The sequence below is a fragment of the Oreochromis aureus genome, linkage group 10 (genome assembly GCF_013358895.1).
Source record: "Oreochromis aureus strain Israel breed Guangdong linkage group 10, ZZ_aureus, whole genome shotgun sequence".
Classification (NCBI taxonomy): Eukaryota; Metazoa; Chordata; class Actinopteri; order Cichliformes; family Cichlidae; genus Oreochromis; species Oreochromis aureus.
In genome coordinates, this window is record NC_052951.1 from 13548588 (window position 1) to 13565248 (window position 16661).

At 39.7% G+C, this 16661-nt stretch overlaps 2 protein-coding genes across 3 annotated transcripts in view; one reads left to right on the forward strand and one right to left on the reverse strand.

Moving 5' to 3' along the window:
* LOC116336249 (serine/threonine-protein kinase PAK 3) overlaps positions 1 to 7141 on the reverse strand; it is a 52358-nt gene extending 45217 nt beyond the window's left edge. For both annotated transcript variants that reach the window (XM_039618738.1, XM_031760085.2), the window contains exon 1: positions 7036 to 7141. The gene's annotated coding sequence lies outside the window, so the exon portion shown is untranslated. The remainder of the gene's footprint in view (positions 1 to 7035) is intronic.
* Positions 7142 to 8161: 1020 nt separating this feature from the next.
* mepcea (methylphosphate capping enzyme a) lies at positions 8162 to 16661 on the forward strand. Its single transcript, XM_031759939.2, has 4 exons — positions 8162 to 10043; positions 13356 to 13574; positions 13708 to 13831; positions 13942 to 16661. Exons 1-4 carry the CDS (start codon positions 8235 to 8237, stop codon positions 13974 to 13976), a joined length of 2187 nt encoding a protein of 728 aa, XP_031615799.1. The 5' UTR covers positions 8162 to 8234; the 3' UTR covers positions 13977 to 16661.

Here is a 16661-nt window from a genome sequence, read left to right on the forward strand (position 1 = left end):
TACTTTAAAGTTCAACAGCGTGCTGTTTTAGGGAGCATATTTTGAGTACCCTTTACCTAATTTGACTTTTGAATATTTTGCAACTTACCCATCCTTTAATCTTTCAGACTCTACAAAATAATTAGTTTTATTTATATCAAAAGGTTATCATGTCCGGTTATTGTTCCTGAAATTTCAAATGACATTTTGATATGTCACTCTATTATTCCCACTACAATAATGGACTTAAGAAAGGGCAGTTTGGTCCTTGAGTTCATTCATCCATCTGTCACATCTCAGACACCCAATTTCATCTAAGCTCAGTGGGGATGATGCATGTCACCAAAGCTTTACTAATTAGCTCAAGGAGGTCACAGCATCCACGTCCTTTGGTTGAATGCATGAAGAATATACTGCAGAATATGTTATCCTATTTTGGTGGACAGCGACTTGAAAGAAAATACATTTTCTGTGTCATTACTCTGCTATGTGCAAAAATCTTGAGCAATTCCTCATTTTTTATATTTTTAGCCAGGCTTTCTGAAGTTTTTCTTTGGACAGGTAAAACAATATTGAAGCCGTTCACACTTACCTGACCTTTCTTTACAAACACCCAAAAATGCACCTAAAATCAAGGCAATGTAGCAAAGAACTAATTTTAAATGGCATCTTTAGGTACTTTGTTACCAGCAGCCTGTTGCAAAGACAAATAATACACACTGAATGAACAATATCAAAGGTTGAGCAGTTTGACAGGCATAAAATAGCATTTTGCACCAACAAGACAACTACCAGAGAGCTATTATTGCAATATATGGGCATGGTGTGCAGCTTGATTGCCAATAGCTTCATTTTTCAGCATGACATTGATTCCAAACACACTGCCAATACAGTAAAAAGCATACATGGATAAGGAAATTACAAGAAAGCTTGCCTAAGAGAGTTCTGAATAAAGACTTTCATAACATTTACTTTAAAGCTTGTTAGAATAGTGCAAACTCTGTTTTTGCCTTATATGCTGTATTTCCACGCATGTTTGCATGTGTTCCGCATTTTCCTTGCAAAATATAGAGAGATGGCTCAGTACTTTAACACAATACTGTACCTTGTTTTTATTTATTGTTCATGTGGTCCTATATTTGTTTTTGCAATGCACAATTTAAATGTAGCAACAACTAAAATCGTATTTCAATTTGAATCATTAAAACTGTGCTCATCACTCTGCCACACATTGAATGAATTGTGCATCAAATTTATAGTTGTTAGTTAAGTCAAGAGATGAGTCATAATGCCTCCAATATATCTTATGACAGCGACACTTACAATAGCATGCTGACCTGTCAGTGATCCCTTGGTCAACGGTTACTTACAATGACATCACACACAAAATCTGAACACGCAGAGCAAACAGTGGATGTTCCTGAACACAAAGCATCAAGGCTCGTGCTCTTGATGTACAGCCTATTGGGCCACAAGAACCATGTGTAGTCACTACTTTCTGCTTGGACACACACTAACAATTGGACACGTCTGGAGTGCTGGGGCCCAGACCCTGAGGAAGGACAGATGGTGCCCGGGATTGAGGACCGCACCCTCATTAGCATGAGAAAAGAGAAAGACAGAGGCGGGGGAACAGGTACCCTCTCCTCTGTTTTCCACTTCTATAAAGATTAGAGGCTGGGGGTGGCTCATTTACCCAGCAGACTCTAAGGCACTGCTTTGGAACCCAATTATAAGAGCATACTGTCAACTCTAAGGGAAAGAACATCAAGCGTTAGGCTCCTGTTTCTATTTAGTGCTGCTTAAAAAAAAGTTTTCTTAACGATATTGAAGAATTCTAGTTTATTATTATATTAGCCTCCCAGAACACCTAAATAAAGAGATTCGTGATATTAAAAAGATTACTGTTCTTTTTCAGTGAGATAATCAAAATACAATTATATTCAAATATATTGCGATTCTAAGTTTAAATGTAAATAAAATGTATCTTACAAAATCAAACTTTCACAGATTTTTTGGAGCGATAATAGCGTCTTCCAACTTTTCACTAGAGGCATCGTTTACCTGAAGACTAAAGTTGCCACAGCAGCACTGGTGGAGCCTCTCTGTGGCTGGAATGAGGCCGCTCTGTTGTTTAGACTCATTAGTCATACCAACCGCAATCTGAGAATTTCTCATGACTACAAAACTACCTTCTCAAAAGCAGTGCCTTCCTGTATCTGCTAAAAGCTCAAATGTAACATTTCAGGTTCAAAGTTGCTGCAGAGCAACAACAGTAACTGCAACAAGTTAAGCCAGAAGAAGAACTTATATAAAAGAAATCCTGAATATCTGCAGTCCATGGTGTACTCTCAGCATAGTATCAAAATCATGTTTTGTCTCCCCCTTCTGGATAATTAGAGGACGCAACTTCAGTAAATCCCTAATGCTATAGCACCACCCTCAGCACAGCATCTCTTTATCTTTTATTCTAAGGTACAAAATACAAAAGACTGGGAGACAATGGATCCTGGTTTCCACCTCTGAAAAAAATAAAAATAAAACAAATAAACTGCAATCCATAAGTAAAATATATTATCTCAAAATTTCAACATACTACCTGAAACATCTGGGGAAATATAGAAAATAAGGAATTTAACATGAAATTTGCTGTCATTAAATACTTTTTTTTTTTCAGTGGCAGAAACAGGCTGCCAAGGAGACAGAAGTAAGTGCTGTTAAAAAATTTTTTTTAAGATGGACTGGGTGGGTTATATTATTGCACCTAGAGAAACTTTATAACTAATTTTGTAAATAAACTGCTCTAAATAATGAGCTTACACAAATATATATTGCACATTAATAAGCACAATAATACTGCTATTAATATTATATATCAGTCTGTATCGCTGGGGGAAGGAAAAGGAGTTTAATTTGACTTGGCCTGCTCAGTAAACATGTTTCACAACTTGTCTTGGCTTCATTGTACCATAGCTTACTTTACATTTAATTTGTCCATCCATCCATCCATCCATTCGCTTCCGCTTATCCTTTTCAGGGTCGCGGGGGGCACTGGAGCCTATCCCAGCTGTCATAGGGCGAGAGGCGGGGTACACCCTGGACAGGTCGCCAGTCTGTCGCAGGGCTAACACACAGAGACAGACAACCGTTCACACTCACATTCACTCCCGCATTCACACCTATAGGAAATTTGGATTAATCAATTAACCTATCCCCACAAACTGCATGTCTTTGGACGGTGGGAGGAAGTCGGAGTACCCGGAGGGAACCCACACAAACACGGGGAGAACATGCAAACTCCACACAGAAAGACCCCGGACCACCGTGCTGCCTACATTTAATTTGTATTATAGAAAACCAAACTGAAAAAAAAAAAAACTAGCTAAAAAAATACAGGGTATAAAACATGACATGTCCAGAGATTCACTTTAGGGTTGGACTGTTAACTGTTATTTTAAGTGAGTATGTTATCTTCCAAAAGGTTTTAAAAACAAGATAAAAGAAATCCCAGTATCTCTTGCCCCTGCTTAAAAATGATAACAAAGATGACTCCAACCCAGCCCACTCAGTTTATAAAATGTCAAGGAGTGCTGTTTGAACTTTTAATTGTATTTTCATACCTTTTACAACTTTTACTTGATCCATCCACCAAAATCAAAGTACACGGACGTTTTCTTTGAGTTAGTATAAACTTCATATTTTAATTTATAATAACAGGACAGTCTGAATAATGAACTACCAGAACCTTTTCTATAACTTCAAACATTTATGATTTAGGTCAAGCTCACTTTATGTAACTTTACACCGGACATGATGTAAAATCAGCTCAACATCGCGGCCATAACACAATGAGGTTTAGTTCAGTTCACACTTATTTTTTTATGCATTTAGGGTTTCTGTTTCAATGACGGACAAAGCTATACATTTACTGAAAATCTATCATTTTCAGTAAATGTTTTCTTTGTCACCACCAAAATCAAAGTTTTCCGTGTCTTGAAATTTTGATAATTATAATTCAAAGGTGATGGAAGTGAAAAGAAGCTGCCTGTACACTGCACACAATTTCTAGCTGATGCAGAGGTTTATAAAAGGCTCAGTGTAGACCAGGGGTGTTAAACAAAAGGCCCAGAATCAGACATCTTTGAAAAAATGTGAAGGAGATGGTAAATGGACTGATTCTTATATAGTGCTTTTCTACTCTCCCGGAGTACTCAAAGCGCTCTATACAACATGCCTCATTCACCCAATCACACAAGCACTTCTAAACTCAAGTGCAACTAATAAGCATTCACACACATTTACACTCCGATGAACGCATCGGAAGGCAATTTGGGGTTAGTATCTTGCCCAAGGATATTTGGCATGCAGACTGGAGGAGCCAGGAATCGAACCACCAACCTTCCAATCAGTAGCTGATCTGCTCTACCACCTGAGCCACAGCCACCCCTCATACATTGTAGAGTTTTAAGTCTACTTTCAAAAATTGTAAAGCTTTTCTGACTGATTAAGTCTTTAATAGTACACCAACGTAATAGATAAACAATTAAATTACAAAAAAATTGCTTCTTTTTTTCCCCACACAACCCACAATAGAAATTTCTGTTTTCCATTTTTTTGTGAGTTAAGAAAAACTTTCTCCATTATAATTACAGGACAGTCTGCACAATGAGCTGCCAGAACTTCTTCTGTAATTTTACACATACAACTGTGTACAACTGAGATGTGCTGTTGAAATTGCACTTTATTTTTTCTTATACTGAAATATGGCAGGAATAAAATGTGCATCTAAACTTATTTCCACTGACAGAAAGGGCATTTTTACTGACATGCGCTGTATTTGACCTCACATGTAAAATGAGTTTGAAAACCCTGCTGTAAACACTGGTCAAGATAGAAATTATGACACACTTTACAGGGCTTTCTTGTAAAGTCTGTCATCTAAATTAACTTTGAAGTTAGAATCAAAGCTATGGTACCAAAATTCAACTCAATTCAAAATTTATTTGTATAGCACATTTAAAAACAACAGAGTTAACCAAAGTCCTTCACAATCAGTTAAGAACAAGAGAAAGCAATAGGGAAACAAATATAGATAAATTAGAAACAAATACAGATAAATGAGAAGAAAACGAATTAACAAACAGGCCTGATGGTACTCAAACTGAACTCGAATTAAAAGCCAAAGTAAAAAAGTTTTAAGACGTGATTTAAAAGACTGAATAGACTCTGAAGTACGAATATCCTCTGGTAGATTATTCCAGAGTCTGGGTGCTGCTGCTGCGAAGGCCCAATCTCCTCTATGCTTCAATAGAGACCTCGGTTGTGCTAAGAGCATCTAGTTAGATGATCTCAGCACTCTTTTGGGGTCATACATGTTGAGGGATTTCTTTAAATAACTGGGCGCCATATTATTTAAAACTTTAAAAGTAAGTAAAAGAATCTTAAAATCAATACGATACTTTACAGGGAGCCGGTGTAAATTTGGTAAAACTGGAGTGATATGTTCATACATTCTAACACCTGTTAAAGACGCGCAGCAGCATTTTGGACTAACTGCAAGCGATGGAGAGATGAGTGTTGAAGACCCAAATAGAGAGAATTGCAGTAGTCCAGTCTAGAGGTGATGAAGGCATGAATAAGTGTTTCTAGGTCTCTTGGAGGAAGATAAGGCTTAGCTTTGCCAATTTCATGTAACTGATAAAAACTTGTTTTCAGAACTGTGGACACTTGCTTCTCTAATTTAAAGGAGCTGTCTAAAAACACTCTGAGATTCCTTACGGTGTGAGAAAGATGAGAAGCAAGAGGACCGAGGGTATCAGTTAACTTGTTCAAAGGGCATGAGTTCCAAAAACCATAACTTCAGTCTTATTTTCATTTAGTGTGAGGAAATTCTGTGTTAATCAGTCTTTGACATCATGCAGACAGTTAAGCAAAGGCTGCAGTGGGACAGAGACATCCATTTTCAAAACTAAAAGCAAAAATAAGTTCACACCCTATGAAGGTATGCATGTAGCTACAAAGGGTGTGATTATGCCTGAAGATGTGTAGTGTGAGCTCTCATCACACTATATACCTTCATGTTACAAAACTCTGTACTAAAAAGAGGACAAGTGTGTGTGTGTGTGTGTGTGTGTGTGTGTGTGTGTGTGTGTGTGTGTGTGAGGAAAAGGCAGTAGCTGTGATTTTTAGGGATTATAACTACAGGGATTGTTTGGCCACTACATATTTAATGTTTGAAATATTTTAATACTAGGGAAAAAGGGCATAAAAAATAAGTGTGTAAAATTAGAGAAAAATTGCAAAGACTGTTCTAAAATGTTGAAACAAAAACATTTTGTCAATGTCTTGAATGTCTTTTATTTATACGATTAACCCACTGTAAAAATCATACATTTCTACAGTAGATAGTGAAAAACTGGAACTTTATGTTTTTTAATTGTTTGTGTATTATTTACTTTGTTGTAGTATAAATGGCCAAGGGGGAGGGAAACGCTGTAAAAGTTGTTAAAATTCTGTTAAATATAAACAGTTTACGTCCTCCTTCACATTTTCCAAAGCCATTCAGTGGGCTGCTTTTGCCGGTTGATTCTCGCCCCCTCATGTTTGATACCTCTGACATGCATAATTAGAAACGTGCATTTGCAAAAGTGCATGCACATCAGTTGGGAAAGAACATACAAAAGGAAACTGTGAGGTTGCTGCTTATCAGTAAACTTTATAAAAACCTAATGTGCAGGCTATGCAGTACTCAGGTTACCAATAAGGCCTACTCTACTATTAGTCTACTAGGGCTGTAAGGGTGTATGGATTAAAGTCTGACTTTAGGACTAAACAAATTAGTCGAATAATCGAGTAGCAACAAAGAAACTAATCTCAACTAGCTGAATTGATAGTCAGGGTAGTTAACCAAGGCGGGAAAGCTCTATGTTCACTTTAGAGTGTCCCTCAGCCCTCCTGTTTTGTTAAGTTGTTCCCTTTCATATATTGTCTAATAAATGAATTAAATTTAAGCTGCTAATCAATCAATAACAAAACTATCATCGGCTCTAATGTTACCTGCAGTAGGAGGCTCATTATAATATCGTAGAGGGGAGTTCTCCTCACCGCCTCGCAGCCACCAGTCAGAGATCTCCGCCCCAGTCATCTTGGGCTACAGCTCGGAGCCCGGATGCGCCGCCATGCCGCCTCTGTCAGCGAATGGAATAATTTATTCACCAACCTGCCTCACACTGGCCCACTAGGAGTTGACTGAAGAAGTCGACAAGACAGTTTCGTGGCCACCGGAGCCTTTGCTGCCTACAGGCCAGTGCAAGATACCCAAGCCGTGCCTGCTCGCTTGTTTGCGTAGCTTAGCACTGTTGTGTCGCTGTAGGGACACTTGTGTGCTAGCTGCGCTAACGTTAGCTCAAGCGGAGAGAGTGCGGGGTAGTGACAGTCCGGCCGGAGGCGGGGAGAGCCGCGAGCTGCGAGGTGAGACTGTTATATTTTGATGGTGGTTGCTACCCTGTTGACTACGCGTGGCCATCTGGGAAATGGTATCACTTTCGTGAGTGTGACTCACGATTTTAGTGGGGTTCGGGCAGCAGCATATCGAGGTGGGTACTTTGGTGCATGTCTGGTAGCGCTTTCTGGCCGGAGTAGAGCGTAACGTTTACTCGACGTTTCAATCTTCTTGGCCCGCGATAGAGAAGCTAAGAGCTAGCTTGCTAACTGGGTAACAGTGCCAGACGGGGACTCCTAAACTTTTCAGGTCAGCAACCCCTGTGTAGACACGCTTCAGATACCACAATACAGATGTGATAAGGGTGTGAGCCAAGAGATTCACTGTATCTAAAAAGATGAATTTTCTGTATTGTTATTAGGAAATCACAGTGGAATGTAAAGGGTTATTTTTTAACTCCCACCTCATAGGTATAAATACAGATACAGTGGCCCTTGGATGTGCAAGTGCCTGGACATCCCAGGATGCCTTGAGCATATTTTTGTAGTAATATTAGCCAACTTATGTTACTTTACTTAACAGATGTGTGTGTGTATGTGTGTAATCACAACAATGAGGAGGCACCAGGTTTAAAGCAATTTTGTTCACCATATCTAAAAGAATGTTAAGTTTATGGCATCAGTTTTCCTTCCTGTAACTTCTTTGTTTCTTTCGTTTTTCAGGCTCAGAAAATTACCCCAAAAAAAAAAAAAACGACAACAACAACAACAAAAAAACCCTTCTATGTCTTCATCAGCTCTGAAAATCAAAAGAGATGTCTGTTGATGAGGATACAGCAAAAATGGGCAGTCCACAGCCTAGCTCGACGTCATCTCTGCAGCTCACGGATTGTCCTGGAGGTTACGGTGGTGTGTCTGTGATGATGGAGGAAACTGCAGCTACCCCTGACTTTGCAGCTGCTTGCCCTCTTCTGGGCACTGCTGCCTCGCCAAAACACACCAGCACAACTGATGCGCTCACCCTCGCAGACAATGCTGGACAGAGAGCCAGAGGGAACGAGAATAGCATCAATCGCAGAAATAGCTTTCATCATTCCAAACAACAACAACAACAACAGCAACAACAAACGAAGCTAACAAAGCGGCGCTACACAGCAAATTCTAGTTTCAAGCATCCTTCATCTGGCAAACGGCGACGAAGGGCCAACTCTGAGAGCGATTCTGTCCTGCCTACCAACTTCCTCTTGGGTGGGAACATTTTTGACCCGCTGAATCTCAACAGCCTGCTGGATGAGGAGGTCAACAAGGCGCTGAATGCAGAGACTCCCAAATCCTCTCCGCTGCCAGCAAAAAGTCGAGACCCTGTGGAGATCCTCATCCCCAGGGACATCACAGACCCACTAAACCTGAACAGTGGGATAGCTGACAGCAGCTTTTTGGCTTCTCCCTTCAAGAGTGGAGGAAGGAAGAGACACCGCAACAGGCACCATGGGGGTGGAGGTGGGAGTGGTGGCGGTATTGGGATTTCAGCCACACAAATGAACCTCTCAGAATCAGGAAAAAGTGAAGTTAAAATAGGTCCTTCTGTACCTCTTCAAGGTACCTTAGCCTCATGTTCTGCACTAGAATCCAACAACGAATCCGGTAGTGTTTCTAGTGTCATGGCAGAGTCCCACGAGCACACAGATTGCAGCTCAGCAAGCTGCAAGGAGGAGATGCCGCCTGCATCCGTGGAGGATTCCACTTTAGGGGCACCGTACCAGCACACAAGTAGACGCAAGCGAAGGCGCAACTCGGGCAAAATGGAGCCCCCTGTCACCCATTCTACTCCAATTGGCAAGTCGGGACCTGGAGACAGGCATTTTGGTGCAGGGGGAGCAAGAAATTCCTTTCACACACCAAAATCTGGTTCCAAAATAGGCCCTGGAATACGCCAGCACCAGCAGCCCCACTCTCATACAAAGGAACAGCAGAAGAAGTTCCAGTATGGGAATTACAACAAGTATTATGGATACCGCAACCCGGGCTGCAGTGAAGACCCTCGTTTACGTCTGCTTCGTCCCGAGTGGTTTAGAGGTAAAGAAGTACTGGATTTAGGGTGCAACTCAGGCCATGTAACACTCTATATCGCCAAAATGCTAAGACCCGCCCGCATATTGGGCCTAGACATTGACAGTGGTCTGATACATGCAGCTCGTAAAAACATAAGACATTATCTGTCTGAGCTGCAGACCCAAGAGGCCAGGCGAGCAATGCAGGGCAAAAAGACTAGTAAACAGGAGGAGACAAATGGAAACGCGAGTCACACGGGCACAGAAAAAGAGCACAATGAAGCCGAGAGCAGGGACGAAAATGGGAAACCTGTGAAAGGAGAAAGTGGCCCTGCAGATGCTGGAAATGACAATGAGTCGTGTCACACGGATGAGATGGAGACCCAGAGGCAGGGCAGCAAAACAGAGGAAATGGAGCAAGAAGACTGTGATTCACCCCCCGCTGATCACTCTGAGAGCTGCTCTTTTCCTGTATCCCTACGGATCTCCAGGGGTCCCATTGCTGCACCCCCGCTAACACAAACATCCACGGTGCAGCCTGGGGAGTTCCCTTCAAATGTGTCCTTCGTCAAGGTAAGAGAGGATTTTTTTATTTATTTTTTTCCTTTCGGGAATATGGCTCAGATTTCTGTGTTGCTGCATATTTTGAACCTAGATGGCAAATTCAGAAAAATTAGAAACTGTGTGTGTCCTGCTTTATAAAGTAATGTTAGGGTAACTGAATAAAATGTGTAAAAATGCACAAAAAGGTGAGTGCATTATGAGGACTGACCAGCCTCTCAAGAGAACTTGATGCAAATTGTGCACACACTTCCTCTCACTGTGACCTTTTTTTTTTTCTTCCCCACTATAAAACAGTTATATAGTATTATATCTCAAAAAAACTGACCTTTACATTTAATCATGTCAGTGGCTCCTTTTCTTTTTCTGTCACATTAGTTGAGCTGTGGCTAAATATTAAAAGGTATTATGATGAATCCATACGGCAATTGGTTGTAAAATTTATTTGCATAGCACTTATCAAAACCAGCGTTGGAAAATGCTTCCCAAAAAAACAGAGTAAATGAACAAACTAGGAGGAAATTGGGGAAAAAAACAAACAATGTACACTACGAGTCAAAAGTTTGGACAAACCTTCTCATTTAATGGTTTTGCTTTATTTTCATGACTCTTTACTTTGTAGATTCTCACTGAAGCCATCAAAACTATGAATGAACTCGTATGGAATTATGTAGTAAACAAATAGTGTGAAATAACTCAAAACATGTTTTATATTTCAGATTCTTCAAAATAGCCACCCTTTGCTTTGATAACTGCTTTGCACACTCTTGGCATTCCCTCGATGAGCTTCATGAAGTAGTCACCTGAAAAGGTTTTCCAACAGTCTTGGAAAGACTCAGTTCCCAGAGATACTGGCCGTTTATCAATGCCCAAGTACGCGAGTACGTACTCGCGTTCTCGGTGAGTACGTATTCGCCGAGAACGCACGGGAGTACGTACCCGCCGAGAACGCGAGCACGGACTCGCGATATGTACAATTGGAACACCTGCGTGCGTGATGATGTCACAGGTCCGGAGTTTTACTGCCGCCCCTCCTAATTTAACTGTGAGTAACATGTTATGAAGCTTAACTGTAATCACAGCCAAACCGGTTTACTCAGGAACAAATAAAACACTGAAATAAACCAAACATTAACATTTAGAAGTGATCTTAGTGACTTATATATCATTTTTAACCTCAGTAGTGGAACCTCTATTAATAAAAATAGTGTACATGTACATACCTTAATAAAAACAAGCAGGTGAGATGTTAGAACGCTTTTATTTCTATTCTAGTGGACACTCAATACTATAGACAGCTGCTGGGGTTTCTTTAACCTGAGTAGTGAGAAGTCCGCGAGCAGGGGGGGGGTTTCAAAACGATGTGCCGGGAGTCCGCTGTTGAGTTTTGGACGAAATGCATTCTGGGATATATAGCTGTCCCAAGTCCACACCGATGCATGCTCGATAAAACGGGCGGATCGAGAACACATCCGGGACTTTTTCGCGTTCTCGGCTTGATGCGTACTTCGAATTGGAACAGTACTTGGTCTCCAACTGATGACGTATCACGAGAACGCAAGTACGCACAAGTACGCATATTGATAAACGCCCACTGATAACATGAATTCTGACAGTTGTCAGATAGGGCTGTCAGCTGTGTACCAACCCGACTAATGCACAACACAACTGATGGTCCCAACCCCGTTAAGAAGGAATGAAATTCCACAAGTAATCCTGACAAGGCACACCTGTGACGTGAAAACCATTTCACGTGACTACATCATGAAGCTCAGTGAGAGAAGGCCAAGGGTTTGCAGTGCTGTCAACAAAGCAAAGGGAGGCTACTTTGAGGAATTTGAGGAATTTATCTTTTTTTTTCTTTGCTACATAATTCCATATATTTTGCTTCATATATTTGATGACTCCAGTATGTCTCTACAGTGTTGAAAGTAGTAAAAATCAAACAAGAGGCTCCCTAAGTTTTAGGTAACTGGTGATTTTGAACTAACGGGTAAAAACGGCAACGGGCAATATAATATTGTGATATAATAAATATTATAGGTTCCATTAAAGTGTCTGAAATCAACTGTGTTTAAGCCATACTTGCTTTTGCAGTCCTTTTATATGTATTTGTTGAATGGAAAAGAGGAAAAAATACATTTCCAAATGAAATTGATAATTGCCTCTTGCTCTGTTATGATCATGGAATTGGATATTGATAGTACACCAAAATAATGAAGTTGTAGATTAACAAATTTTAAAAAAAAAAAGACAGAAAAGGTGTTGTAATTGCAGGACAGTCTGAGCAGTGAGCTATCAGAACTTTTTTTTTTCTGTAATTTTGCATTTATTTATTCATGCTAACAGATTTCTTTAATTTACTGCAGCAATGTTTCTTCTTATCGTGTAGAAAAACTGAGATGTGTTGTTAAAAGTGTTTCTTTTTCTTATATTAAGATATCTCTGGGATTTTAAATGTCTTTACATTAACAGTAGGAGGGAGTGTTACTAGTCCAGCCTACTTAAGATAAAAGTGGGATGCATGTGGCTGACAATGTAAAAAGATTTTATCAGTTTTATCAGGATGTCAGGTTATTAATGTGTTCTTCTACTTTTACCTTGCAATGCTGGTTGGAGATTAGACTACTACTACTTTCTGCCAGTGGAGGTCCATTACTTTATAGCAGACACTGGTAAAATCAATGGAAATATATTTTAGGGCAGTACCCTTCTGAGATTTTGATGAATCTTTCTTAGTTATTAATCAGAACGTTTAAATAAAAGAACTAAGCTTCATCTTTGAGAGAATTTATTTTTTTTAAAGAATGTTCTCAAATGTGGACAGTAGGTTTATTTTACGGCATTAACAGTGTACTAAACACTTTAGATTTTGGCTTTTCTGTTCAATAATGTCCCCATAATGGAACAAAGGGTCACAGGAAAATGTATATATTATCAGTGTGTTCAAAATAATGACTATTCCCATAATGCTGTTCCCCATTTCCTCAGTCAGATATACCGCTTTCTCAGGGCTACTGATCTAAAATAAATGAGTAAAATATCAAAGATAGCACCGACCAAAAAGCCATGTTCGAGCCCCCAGCTCAGGACTTCATAAATGAATGATGTCATGAGGGCTGTTTCCATCTTTTATATACAGTTTTTGATTTTTGACCAAAACTCAACAGGTAGAAATGTGAGATTGAGATTCTAGTTTGGGAGGTTAATTCATTTCCAATTTCTCAGCAGTGACCAGCTTCAAAAGAAGTCTGTATTGCAGCCATGAAACTGAATTGCACAAGAAGGGCTTATTTTTCTCACCTCATCTCTTCTCTCCTTTAGGCTAATTATGTACTAGAGAACGATAATCTTCTTTTGACTCAGCGGCCAGAATATGATGTGATTCTGTGTTTGAGCGTCACTAAATGGGTTCACCTGAACTGGGGAGACAGTGGCCTCAAGCGGCTCTTTAAGAGGGTCTACAGACATCTCCGTCATGGGGGCCTTTTCATCCTGGAGCCACAGCCCTGGGAGTCCTACGTGAGGAGAAAGAAACTAACTGTAAGAAACTGAGATGACATGGTTGACGTTTGTATTGCTGGAAGACTGTCTGAATATAAATCGGTCATTTTAAAAACCTGGTTGATTGGCTGAAATATAACAAATATCCCCCTTTTTTCCCCTCACTTGACAGGATAATATTAGCAGGAATTATCACAGCATCCGTCTCAAACCTGACCTGTTTTCGTCATATCTTACAACTGAAGTGGGCTTCAGCAGTTTTGAATACATTGGGCCCCCCAAGTGTTCAGTAAGAGGTAACTACACAATGATTTGTCACAGCAGATATAGTCTCCAGATTGTATTCAGCATTGTAGTTTGCTGCCATGTTCATCTTTATTTATTTATTTATTCATCATCCTGACAGGTTTTCAGAGGCCAATCTATGTATTTCACAAATGACTGCGCCTGCCTTGAACATCATTGAATGTGAGTAGCCCTCAACCACCATCATACGTTCAAGCCAGCCATCTACACTGGACTACAAGGAACAATCTGAAACCTTGAAACCGTTACTCCGGCTTTTGATGCTGAAGATGAAAAACAGAAAGGAAAATGGGACCAAAAGTGGAATTACATTTTTTTAAGGATGCAGACTGTCAAAGAGAAAGATGTTAAAGTCGTCTGTGACTAGAAATTATTAAAAGTGTGGAGTAAACTCGGATAGGACTCCATGTGTAACCTGGAACCAAAACTCCTAGTTTGGCCAGAGTGTGGAAGAGGTGTTCATCTGCTCAGATTTCCATGGACTACTACTAGTGGTATTGATGCCCCAGTTTGATCCATGGCCATAACTTGGGTTGGAATATCTTGGGCCATATCTTTACTTTCAGGAAGTTATTCTGTGCCACCATATTTCTATATCTTTTACATATTAGGATTGGACGATGGGAAGTCTTATCCAATTGGTCGCAATCACCATTTTTAACAGGTGATAGATGTTATATTCATCAACTGTATGTTGCGTAAGCAAAGCTGCACTATAATGCATACAAAGCCATTGAAGAGATGATATTAAATCTTTTGAAAAGTAAAGTGTTTTATGCTGTGCAAGACACTGCGCACAATACTTGTGAATGTAGCCCCCCACTGTAACTACTGAAGACTTAGAAATCCTGCCTTACCTGTTAAATATATGTTTAATGCTCTTGCAGCAGCCATATAAGCGCACATTTGTTTGTGATGATTAAAACAGTTAAACACGGTCAGTCACTGAGACAGTTTAACACTAATGGCCTATGTATTTGTCCCATCTTCCAAACCTAATGCGCACCTTGTTCTTGCCTTTTTAAAAAAAAAAAAATTAGCTGAATTTTGCTGAATTAGCTTTCATACATGTTAAATAGTGCTCAAAATTTCTTCATATTTTGAATACGACGTCAGAAAAAGCACCTACATCACACAAAGACCTTAACAAGTGGAAAGTGGGGTGTCTGAATAAATAGAAATATAATGAGGCACAATGGGGAAAGGTTTGCTAAACGGCCAAAATAGCATCCAGTTAAATTTGAACTGAGATGGCGTGACATCCAGTTATATTATTCAGCCCACAAGGACTATTTTAAGTAGATCTGTAGCAGGCAGCCACCTTTTTTTTTTTTTTTTTTTTCTTTCTTAAACAGTTAAGCCATAGCCATACCTTATCTGCTCTCTCCAGTGTCCTTCATGAGGTGCTGACTGATACAACTGAGCGTAAAATTGAGGCAAAGGCGATTTGAGGCCCTGTAGTGTCTTCAGTCCTGTATAAATCAGAGAAATTCTACTTTGTGGGTCTGTTCTCATGCTCATCCAGTAGTCCCTTGAGCCCCGTGTTGATTTCTAGTTATTCTATATATGTAAGCATAAACAAAATAATACTGGAAAATGAATTGTTGCTTTAATATTGTTTTTTTGTTTGCTTTTTTTAAACCAAATTTCAGTATGACTATGCTTTTTGTTTTGACGAACTTCCATTTTTTTCTGTATTTTATTTAATTTATTTTATTTTTTTCCTGTCATTCTGTTGGGGCAGATCACACCCTCACTGCTTTTAATCTTTGACCAATAGGGCCTGTTCAGTGTTTCCCAGAGATCTGGGTTCTGTTTGTGATGATGTTGGGGATGGGTGTCGGGTGGCAGCATTCAAAAGAAGCTACACACATTTTGCCAATGTGCTTCTCAGTAAATATTTTAATTGACCAAGCATGTCCTGACAAATAAATAGCAGACCATCTCCAGTGAATCCATTGTCTTATAAATGAGCCTTTGACTGCCTTGCTAGCTTGCAGCAGGAGAACAATGACTACTTTCCTCATCCCCACCAAGACAGTGTTGATGGAGCCTGAGAGGCTCAAGCAGCTGAATGATATGGAAGGCCATTAAAACAGAGACTTGGCTATCAAGTCGGATGGAGGGGAAATACAAGAAGGCAGCGGCTAGCTAGTTTACTTGTAACTTGGCTTTTAAAATTGACGACTGTTGACTGTTGACGATTAATTTAGACTATTATAAAAAGCTTGTGATCTCTTGAGTGGGTGGGGAAAAAAATAAATGCTAAAAAGAGTCCTCAAATATACATCATTGACCTGCCCAAGTAATGAGTATGTGGTGGGAAATACTGGAGTTACAGGTATTCCTTGTGTTTGCATTTTTAATTGGTTCCCACTGAGCACCACCCATCTGCAACCTTTCGTTGGAAGAGGCTGGCACAGAAAATCTTCCTTTCATGTGGCTGGTTCCGTTACGGGTGCGATAGGGCAGGCGATGATGGACGATATGTTTCTGTTTTAAGTGATCAATGTAAATAAGTTTGCAGATTTTGTTCATAATGGCCTGAGTCATTTTACAGTGTTTTATGGTTTTCTTTTGTTCTTTTATAATGTTTGCTGCCAATTTACAAGTGAGTCACAGTTTTTTGTTTTTTTTTTTCTTCTTTTTTGGGGGTCTTTTGTCTGGGGAAAAAAAGACCGGTAGCTTTGTATCTACAAAAAAGTATGTACTTTGCAGAGTTCAAATTTTTATTTTGCATTGTTCTGCCCTGGCAGGCACATTTATTGTTAGGCAAGTTGTTTGTTTGTTTTTCTTTTTTTATAAATTGTTTGAAAAGAT